This window comes from Uloborus diversus, chromosome 1, assembly GCF_026930045.1.
Source record: "Uloborus diversus isolate 005 chromosome 1, Udiv.v.3.1, whole genome shotgun sequence".
Classification (NCBI taxonomy): Eukaryota; Metazoa; Arthropoda; class Arachnida; order Araneae; family Uloboridae; genus Uloborus; species Uloborus diversus.
This window is the reverse complement of record NC_072731.1, coordinates 236,543,889-236,555,481: the sequence shown is the minus strand read 5'-3', so window position 1 is coordinate 236,555,481 and position 11,593 is coordinate 236,543,889. Positions and strand designations below refer to the sequence as shown.

The window sequence follows — 11,593 nt, the reverse complement described above, 5'->3', positions numbered from 1 at the left end:
TTTTTTATGTTTGGTCCAAATGAAATTAATCTTTTGCATTAGTTATCAAATGAGAAAATCAGATATATAACACATAAACAGAATTAAAACAAAACTACCAACAAGAGTTTCAAATTTTACAAGGGACCAATTTATCAATGTTAAGATTTGAGCTGCGATATTTGAGCCAATTTTCTATTTTGTAGTTCTTGTACTTCAAATGATATCAAAGTTATAACTAATAAATTCAATAATAACTTGAAATATTCTTGTTTAGCTTTACATATAGAGACTCGGTTTTGAAACCAAACAACAAAAAATTTTTGAGCATGAAATGGATCTAGTCTCGATACAAAAATTTATGTGCACAAGCAAAGTTATTTAAAAGGGATTGGATACTAATAGCAAGACTAATTTTCGTACTTTTGGGATAAAATTCCTACTTCTATGCAAGAATATTATTTTTCCTACATTTTGACTACTAAAGTCTACTATGTCCCTACCTTTGTCAATGAGACATATTTTTAGCATTTGACGATGGTTGAAGCTGCTGAGGTTTCGCTGTACTATTTAATTTTGTAATGCAAGTAAACAATATAAGTAACGCCTAACAGAGAAAATGAGCATTAATAAATAAAGGAACACAAGGGTGAAAAGTGGGTTTTTTTTTTTTTTTTTGTACTGATGCTGTTAAAACTTTGCTTTTCACACTTTAAATCTGTCCATTTTTTTCGTAAAAATATTTCAGGAATTTTTCAAGGAGGGGGTCGAAAGTCGACCTTTCTTGTATTATATCATTTCAATATGAAGACAAGCATTATATATATATATTATCGATTCTTAGCAACAAAAAATGTTTAAAAACAAACTACAGTAAACTCCCGAATATCCGCGTAAGAGGGTGGCATGGTAACCGTGGATAAGTAAAACCGCGTATAATCCAAATAATAGGTAAAAAATGATACTTAGTGTATGCAATAGATAAAAAATATTAATGACACTCGCACATTCATTCAAATTATAATTAAAACCATTGCTACATTGCATCTACTAGCATTGAATATAAAAAGTATATGTAAAATCTAAAAGCGAACAACAACACAATCACAAGTTTAAAAAAAAAAGATGTGAAAGGACCCGCGGATAATCCGACCGCCGATAATCTGGAGTTTACTGTATTAAATTAATAAATTAGCAAAAAATAACCAAATAAAGAATTGAATTACCAGAACACACAATTTACGTTTTTCATTTTCTTTTACTTCAAAAATAAAAAAAGGCAAGCCATCAAAATACAAAATCTTCTTTCATTTCCATAATAGTATTTTTTTTTTCTTCTCATATGTTTTTCACAAAAGACAAGTGACTTTTTTTTTAGGATTTTTACAATGTAATTTAAAAGTCATATTTTACAACTAAAAATTTACATGGATTTATGCTGTAACCAGGGTTTGTACACTCCTTCAAAACTCCTCCAATACTCCTTCATTTAGGAAATTTTTCCGAAGAGCCTTTAAATCTCTTTCATTTTGGTTTTGACTCCTACAAAACTCCTTTTTTAGTTCAAGACTACATAATCTTCCTCTATATATATATATTTATTAAAATGTGATTTAAAAATTGATCACAGAAGTCATAAAAGTTGAAGGTGAAAATATTATTGTATGACTTAGACATTTCATAAGTGAAGTAAAACATGCTTAAATGGTGCTTGGCTTGGCTTTTTTCAAGTTTTATGGTTATTGTTTTTTCTTCCAACATACTCTCAGCAACAAAAGTCAGGTTTTGTCTAATAATTATTTAAATATTCAAAAGTACACAAGTAGATGTACCATATTAAGTGATTGTGTTTAAAAAAAAAAAACGATTATTTAATAAATTGCTATTATGATATTATAAAAAGCACCATCCACAGGTGATGCCATGCCTTTTGAGGGGAAGAAAGGTTCATGAAATTGTGACAAGGGGAAGAGAGAGGGTGACTAAAAGTGACGTCACACAGTTATATCAATATGATTATAAAAAATATGACATGTGACAAGAGGAGTAGTAAGGTGAAGTGTGACAAAAGGGGAAGGGGTCAAATATGTTGGAAAAAAAGTGAGTCCATTAGTACTCACCCCTCCAAAATATTATTTTACTCCTTCAAAACTCCTTCATTTTATTTCTGAAATTGAGTATGAACCCTGTGTAACGCAAAGAGTATCTACGTTGCATAGTCAGGTAGAATCATGAAATTGAAGTAATGGAAGAATTCTTGGCTTGTGTGTGTTGTCACGTAAAATTATTATGCCTAGTGAGATGACTCGGGGCAGATCTAGAGGAGGGCCATAGCCCCTCCTAAAACCTTGTAATTGTTGGAATTTTTTTAAGAAAAGAAAGAAAATATTATGCAAAGATAACAAAATGCATCACATGTGAATTTTTAAGCCTAATTGAACAGCATTTTCATATGGGGAAAATTATCGTTTGCAAGATCTCATTTTAAATTAGCGTGAATAAAACCATTCAGAAGGTTGCCACTTTTTTTTTCTCGACTGTGACTAAATAAAATTTTGTTTTTGTTTTGAGGTAAAAATTTCCCCTTTTATTATTTGGCGATTTATCTGCTCTCTTTTTTTTCTACTGCCAGCAAAATATAATAAAGGATTTTAATGTATTTATGGAGGGTTGCGTTTAATGTATTCGTGAATTTTTGATTTGCCGTTTTCTTTCTTAAAGAATGATTATTTTGATGGGAAATTTTACAGTATTCTTAGCCTGATTGTTGAACATGCGTCACTAGACATAACTTTTTTTTTGAGGTAGAAAGTGCAAAGACGGGCAATGCAGCTAATAACTACAATAAAAATAAAAACTAGATAAAGCAGAGAGTTTCTAGTTTTTCAATAAAAAAATTATTTTTAAATTAAAATTTTTTTTTCAATTTACTTTTTATCAAATTTAAATTCTATCAAGAATAAACTTTTGAATTTGAGCGATTTGGAATTTTGATTACTATTTGGAAAACTTTTTTTTTTGTGTGTATTTAGTCTTAAATAAAAGTCAAATTTAGAGCATGCTTTTAAAATCATCCGATGCTTTGAATTTGAGCAGAGATTACATAATTTTGCCTCATTGTCCATAGCACTTTTTACATTTGAATGTGAATTTTAATCTTATACAAAGAGTTTCCAAGAAATATCTAAATGATTTGAAATAAAATTGTATGCAATGGAAACCATTGAAAGGTTTGCTGTCCTGAAACTGAATGGGTACAGTTTGACCACGAATTATATGTAATTTGGCAATTGGCCAAGTTAAGGCAATTCCATCTGAATTAATCTAGCAGAGGAAAAAACAAAATAGATAGGATTTTCATGGCCGCGTTTTTAAAATGTCACTAGCGCCTTACTAATTTATTGCATTTCTCTGAAATAAAATAAGGGAAGCAAAAAGTTACCATGAAATTAACAAAAAGAAAACACTTTCATTTCGTCCGGAAATGTAAAAGCAAAATAGTAAGATGAGAATATAGATCGAATATAGTTTAGATTTAAAAACAATATTGCTGTGAACAAAAATTCTCATTTTTACAAAACTGTGTCTAAATAATTAAAAGGCAAAATCGCGCACCCATAACGAACACACTACAACCCTTGCAAACTAATAGATATCAATAAACTTGATGTATGCTTTTCCATATTATTGGTGGTCAGACTATACGTGTCTTGACGGATAGCTCCATGCTGGAAAGATCACATGAGGCACTGAGAAGCAAAGGGATGTAAGTGGCAAAATTAAAAATTTGGAGATAACCAGTACACATGGTAGGTGAACTTCTCTGTCTTGGGGCCAGAAATGGTACTAGTAGCCCTGTTAGTTGCTTCTATACAGCATGATTTAGAAAACAATTTCAATGAAACCCTACCAAGGATGTTATCTTTAAACGCGTTTTACTCAGAACTTGAGAATGTCCACTTATATCCTTTTGCTTCTCACTGCCTCACATGGTGCTGGAGCTGGTAATCATTGTGATCTCTTCAGTTTTTACTTACTGATGGGACGGCACATAGAATTTCATTCCAATGGATTGCTGCCCAATGTAGAACTGTGGGCAATGAAAAAGCTGGCTAAGAAAGGAGCTTTGGTAGAACAAGGCATGAATTGTCCACTTTCCTTCCATATAATTAAATTATTTGTTAACCTGACCCTCAGAAAAATTCTCAAACATATGAAGCAACCTGCTCTAAACAAGAAAAGGATGACTTTGGGGGAAAACAAAAAGATTCCCAGTTATCTTAGGAGGATGGCAGTGGTTATCAATGGACATGACTGTTTACGAGACCACCTCTATAAAATCATAGTGATAGATTCCCCAGAATGTTCTTTGTGTGACTCCAAAAAACCAATGAATTTGAATATTAAGAAAGTTGTGTTGTATTACCTCAATATGAGGACATTGTCAAAAAATAATGGAGAGCACTTGAACTAATGTCTTTGGTGCCAATGTTCGTCATTTGTAAAATAAAAAATAGCTTATAAAACTATACTGAAATAATAAATACACTTTTAGGAGGAGGGAAATTCTCAGTTTGCCAAATGGAACTCTAAATTTTGCTGAATGATAAAATAAGGACATGGCCACATATACTCTTCTAATGAAAAGGTACATTAGGCATAGAGGAAACGTCATTCTTGGAAAACATCTAAATGCCAATGTATCACCGATGTTTTTCAAAAAACAAAGGAAAAAAATCTAACCTCTTATTTATCTATTTTTTACTGCATAGTTAAAAATACGTACATCATAGGGCTTGAAATGGGACAGCAACAGGACCAATACCAGTCTTGGACACAGAAAATATTTCAAGTTTCGGATCAGTACCGAAATTTTGACAACATTGCAGGCACTTATCAAACTCACTTTGATGATAGTTTTAAGAATTTTATTTTCTTTAGTTGAACTGTTTACAGTCTGTATTAGCATGTAAGTAGTGCAGTTTAGTACAAAAAACGAGGCTCAAAATTAAGGAGTAGACCAATGTTGTGGGACAAAATTTTCCTTCCCAAACAGAAATTGAAAACCTAGATATTTCCCTGCTTTTAGCTGAACCCTTTCTCTTAACATTAATCTAAATATTCTGTCACATAATCTGGACCTTAATTGAAGACAAACTGCAACAAATGCCAATCATAAGAATAGTGCGGGAAACGCTGAATTCAGGTTCGTATGGTGATTTAAATCCCTAAAACGTCAATTTTTCTTTCTTGCTTTTGAGGTCAAAAAAGAATTTTCTCACTTGTTTATGCTTTTTTGCTCATCGGCGCCTTAAAAAATGGTTGCTTACTGTAATTTTATTTTCGCAGTAGCTTAATTTTTTTTTTTTCAGGAATGCAAAATGAAAAGCAGTTACAGTTCCCTAAATTTTATATTCAACTCCCCCCCCCCCCCAACTATATTGGTATAAATTAATTAAAATCATTTCTCCACAGCTATTAAGGTGAGCGAATAACGAAAGCAATATCAAGAAATTTTATTTAAATTTAATTTTTTAAAACTGTGTTGTCCCTAGATTAAAAAAAGAAAAACTTGTTCTGTAGTCTTCATTGTGCAACTATGAAATACGAGTAGGGGAGAAGGGGGTACAGTGGGTCAATTTTTAGATTTTTAAATGTAACTCTAAAAATATTTTTAAAACAGAATATCAAACTTATGTATTATGTTTTCCAATCTATTGGCTATCCTAATTAATTTTATTTCAATTTAACAAAACGTTTTTGTACAATAAAAAAGCATTTTTCTGAAGTACTACTGGTTGACCCACTGTGCCCCTTAAAGGGGTACAGTGGGTCAGCAAATGGGGTACACTGGGTCATCTAATAAAAAGTACAATAAATAATTTTCTTTTATTCAATATTGAGCATTTTAAACATATTTTACAGCGTGACAATATTTAGTGTTAAGTTAGATATTAAAATAGCGCAAAGTTTATAACTTAAAAGCTAATTTTCTTGCTTTAAAAATATACAAACACTAAATTTTTTCACAAAATAAAAGAAAAAAGGTGTATTTAGATATTACTTCATTTTAAATCCTATTAAGTTTACAAAATTTTATGATTGTATAGTTATTTTTATGACAATAAATCAAAAACTTATTTTACAATAACTAATGGACATTAAATGAATGAAAATCTACTGCAAAAGTCAGCTTTGTCATTGTTCTCTCAGTTCCTTGAAATACATTTGGTTTTGGCAACATTCTCACGATATCTTTACTGTCTGCTGTAAAAATGTCTGCCTCATCAAAGATAAATGCATAACCTGGCTGAATTCTTTTCATGTAGTGAACTTCAAATTCATTTTCTTTTTTGCCCATGACTTCAGCAACATAGTGTTTAAAACTGTCTTTTTTCTTGCCATGGACAGTGACTAATACGAAATCTCCAATGGCAATATTAAAATCTTCTACGTCTTCAAGTTCTAAATTCTCAAAGTCTGATTCATTTGAAGATTCTCTCCATTCTTCCTCCTCTTCAGTTGGGCTGTCTTGAAATTGCTTGCAATTTTTTTTTCTTCCTCGCTTCACATCATTAAGTCTTTTCCTCTTTTTTAATTTTTTAATTGTCTCGTTTCTGATTCTGTTTTTCACTGGTGTATCTGTAAGAACTTCTGATTTTTTAGTTTGCCGCTTTGTTAGTTTTTTCTTTTTTGAATCAGCCTTAGGAAAAGGCTTTACCATCTCTGGTGTCATTTCTTGTCTTACATAATTTTCTTCAACTGAAGGTTCTGTGGAAGACTTATTATTACAGACATCATGAAACACACTTTGTGCATGAATGTTTTCCAATAAATCATCTACATCTGACAAATTATCAAATGCTTGCGATGGGCCTGGAATTGCAACATTTTTCTGAGAGGTCTCGACATTAGGCTCGACTAATGCAGCTAGAGAAATATCTTCTTGAGAAATATGAGGTTGATCTTCAACCATGACACATGCCATTTGAATATCTGTAACATTAGATGCAGTGAAATCTTCATCTTTGTAGATATTTTTATCAAAAGGAAAAATTCCTGTCGATGAAAAACCTGACAAAATATTACCTGTAGAAAATGCAAGGGGATATGACTTGCCAACAAGACCTGCGATTTCATGGATAGTGATGCGTTTTCCTGGGTTATTTAACAACCAGGCTCGACAAGCATCATTATAGTATCTTTTAAATGGACCGAAAACTGTTTTATCAAGCGGTTGCAGCTTGTGGGTACAGTGGGGAGGAATGGTGAACAAAATTACAAAATTATCTTTGGCCAAGTCTATGACATCAATACTTACATGGGTGTAGTGGTTGTCCATGATTAAGAGTTTTGTTTTGTAGAGACGACTTTGAAAATTTAATAAAATGCTTCATGACTAATAAAAATATATCTGAATTCATCCAGCCAGATGCTGTTGCAGCTCCATCAGATCTTAAAGGTGCACCATGCAACATAGCATTGAGGAACTTCACTCTCGGAAATATGAAGAAAGGTGGGATGGAGTTTCCTAATGCATTGATGATGCAACATAAAGTGACCAACTCTCCTCTTTCTTCACTGGTCACTTGCCCTACTTGCTTTGTACCTTTTTTTGCAAGTACTTTGCCTGGAGTTTGAACAGAAGTGACCCCTGTTTCATCCAAATTGTATATGTTTTCTGGTCCGAGCTTGTACTTTTCCAATAAGTTATATAATTTGTCATAAAACTGTATAACAACAGGTTTATTGAAGCCTATTGACCTGGCCAATGATGTAGCTTCTGGTTTGCGCAAAGAAATATACTTGGAACGTTTCATAAACCCTTCCAGCCAGTCTCTGCCAGCACATTGACTTCTTTTCCAAGATTCTGGAATGTTTTTCTTTAAGCTGGTAGCATATTGAAAGGCAAGAATTTTTGCTTCTTCAGGTGGAAGACCATGATGTAATTTACTAGCCTGGATGAAATAGCTAGCAAGCATTTGTTCCTCTTTTGTAGAAAATATTTTACGCACTTCATAATTAGGTTTAAATTTTATGTCCTTTGCATTTGAATCTTCGTCCCAGTTAACATCTTTACTTTTCAGCACATACCATTGTAAAGTTGTATTGGAGACATTGTATTCTCGAGCAGCTTCGCGTATAGGCATCTTGTCTTTCAGAACAGCTTTTACTGCTTTACGCATTGTTTCTTCACTTGACAGGCCAATGTTGGTTTTCCGTTCTCTTTTTCTTACCATCGTGATCTAGAAAAGAAAATCAAAAACAAGATAAATAACAATCCCCTGGCTTAATTCTTACATAAATGTTAATAATTAAAATAATTTATTTGCCTGTATTTAAAATAATTAATGGGTTTTTCAATTTGTACAGAAAAAGGTTTGCAAAATAAATTTCCATAATTTATTTTAATAAATGTATTATCTATTTACTTGTTCCACATGGAAAACCAAATGCCCCCTTGTGAACAACATGTGTAAGCTCTTTTTTTAATAAACTACATAAGTTAAATTTAGGTCATTCAAGCATTAAAATGTAAGATACTAGCAAAACTTACAGAAAGACAATGAATATGTAAATGGGGGGTACAGTGGGTCACTGACCCATTGTATCCCATTTTAAGTGACCCAGTGTGCCCCATACGTACCAATGTAGGATTTTTTTATCTCAAAATTCTAAATCATTAAAATATGCATTTAAATGCAATATCATAGGAAATAAGATAAGTTAGACTATGTAAGCATACCACATAACTCATATTTAATATACAAATTTCAAGTGTAATAACACAAAGTTGTACTTACTTCAAAGTTCCTGCAGATGATAAGAAAACAAAATGGCTCTCCCTTCCCTTTCACAATCAAAGTGAGCTGCTTACCTTTTTCCACAGAGTTGAGTTGCTTGATACCTACTTTTAAAAAAAAATTTTATCTGAAAACTATTCACTGAGGTACAAATATCTTCACTGACCCACTGTACCCCTTGACCCACTGTACCCCCTTCTCCCCTATTTGAAGATTTTGGTATAACATTTGACTGGCAAGTGGCAAAGCATTGAATCAGCCAGAAGAATACTGAGTTCAAGTATTAGGAAGAGTGTCATTCTATAAATTAGATTACAGCTGAATCATCTGGCTTAAAACATTGACATTGATAATTTGCTGCTTACTAGCAGATCATATATTGAAATATTTTTTTAACACACTTGCAACGACATTTTATTGAAAATTGTACTTTTGGCTTAGACCCATGTGACAGCGGTGCAACCAAAAGAGGGGGGGGGGGACACAGGGCCCGCCTCAGAAGGCTGAGTATATTTTTTCAAAAATATTCCATATTGTTAAAGAGAAAAAACAAATGCGCCTTGGGAAATGAAGTAATTTTACTAGCAAAAAATATAGAATGGGGGGGGGACCTGTATTTCTTTTAAAAACAGCCTTAAAAATGTCAATAGTTGAGATTATTCATCAGTTAATTTAGACTCACACAACTCCTATTGCTCTCATTCCTCCCTGTTTTTTTTTCTTTTTCCTATATCAAAATGCTATGCTTTGGAAGCACCATCCCCCAACCAAAACCATTCAAGAGCATCTCAAATCTTGTTTTCAAGGCTTTAATTTCACAAAATTCCAGGGTTAGAGTAAAATCCCTCCGTACGGACATCCCTCTTATGGGGACAATTTTTAATGCCCAGATTCCAAGGCAAATAACATTATTAAACCCCTGTCCTGCGGACACCCCTCTATTTTGGACAAAAAAAAAAAATCCCGTTAGTGTCTGCATTAGAGGGTTTTATTGTACCTCATGCATACAAGCATTTATGAAAGCGGACTGCCGCTATCTTTAACGACGTTATATCTAGAAAACGGGTGCCCCTTCCCATGAAAAATGAGAAAAATATTCCTCAAAACATCCCCCTAAAAATTTCAATGGCGCCTCCCCCCCCCCCAGGTAGGCACCCCTGTAGAAAATATACCAGATGGCAGCTCTCCTTTCCACCCATGCTCAAAATACTTTCCAGACACCTAATAAACTCTTATGATAAAACATTTTCCCTGTTCAAACTTTCTACAGAAGTGATAAGCATTTATGAGAGCTACCCGCCAGCATCTTTGATAAAGTCATAGCAGGGAAATGTACCAGGTGGAGGTTATCCAACAGAGTCCAAAATACTTTCTAGGACACCGAGTAAAAAAAATCTCCCTACTCAAATTTTCCCACACCAGGTGCTGTCAGATCTTACAGTTTATTAAAAATATTAAAATAAACCCAATAGAAAAATTTAAAGCAAGATGGATGTTTGTGTGTTGAGGGGGGGGAGGCAGCATTTTGAAGTTTTGTCCCCACCTCAGAAATTTTCTAGATCTGGCACTAGGTTAGTTTTGTAACTTTCAAGACATTTCACACTTTTTTACAAAATAAAATTCTTTATTTGGAAATAGTCTACTGAAAATTGATCAACACATGATGACAATTCCAGTTAGCTGTAACATGTTTGACTTAGTTTATATTTGAGTAACTGCTAAAGAAATATCGAGCCATCAAAAGAAATTGCTTCAAATTTTCACAGAAGTTAACTTTCATTAAAAAATGAAAGTTTCTGACCATATAGTACATTAAGAAATAATTTTTTAATGTTGCATCAAACACCTTGTGAAATGTGATACAAATATTTCATGCAGTAATTGTAAGATGGCTTGATTATTTTTAAGGAAAACGTCAATATTTCAAAGTAACCCAAAAACAATTTCATGTCTCAACCAAATAATAAGTAGAGAATATGAGAAATTCCTTCAGAATGCAAATTTATTGCATAATATTCAGAGAAATGGGAACTTTTTAGTTTGTCAAACCAAGCGATTTCCGCACTAAACGATCAGCTATTCTGTTAAATTGTTCTCGGTCTTCCCTCCACATTTTAGCAGCATCAACATTAGCTCCACTTTCGTCATTAGGTTCAGCTAGCATGGACACGACAGATAATAAAATCTTTTCAACACTCTGCACAGGACTCCATCTTTCAGCAGACGATTCATAACCCATCGGATCATCTCCAGGAGCATGCAAGATGGATATGCAAACGCGACCATCAGGATAAATATTTGGATGAAACATTTCGCAATTAAATTGCATTTTTGGCGGACTCAAAGGGTAATCGGAAGGAAACAACAATTTAGCTGGAAAAACACCCCCTTCGAAACAAGTTCCTTCGGGTCCGGTAATCAATGCTTCCCATTCGAAGAAGTTTTCCTCGTTGACAGGACCAGCTATGATTCCCTCAGGAGGATTTAAAGTCAGTTGTTTATATTCTGCCATAAGCCGCCGCAATGCAGATCCAGCCATGCTAATAACGTTTATAGGATATCAAAAATTATGTAATTTTTAAGAAGGCAACTTTTGAAAAATATCTTTAGAACTCCTTCATAAGTAAGTTTTGAACTGATGACATCGAAATAAAAACTAACCAACCAACCATCGTGACAAGTAGAAGTAGAAGAACTAAAAAATTACTCAACTCGTCATCAGTGCATTATGTTAAAAGAAGGGACAATATTATCACGCAAGATTATTAGATGACTTTTTAGGGGAAAAACATTTTAATTTTTTTGTTTTT

The 11,593-nt window shown here is 33.0% G+C and overlaps 1 protein-coding gene across 1 annotated transcript; it reads right to left on the bottom strand.

Annotated features, from left to right (window-relative positions):
• Positions 1–10,410: 10,410 nt before the first annotated feature.
• Positions 10,411–11,453, bottom strand: LOC129225891 (ubiquitin-conjugating enzyme E2 G2). The gene has a single exon (XM_054860425.1). It carries the CDS (start codon positions 11,320–11,322, stop codon positions 10,819–10,821), a length of 504 nt encoding a protein of 167 aa, XP_054716400.1. The 5' UTR covers positions 11,323–11,453; the 3' UTR covers positions 10,411–10,818.
• Positions 11,454–11,593: the final 140 nt, after the last annotated feature.

What these genes read in the sequence shown, in the direction of transcription:
- LOC129225891 (XM_054860425.1), bottom strand. Translation starts at nt 11,322, where the DNA reads ATGGCTGGATCTGCATTGCGGCGGCTTATGGCAGAATATAAACAACTG.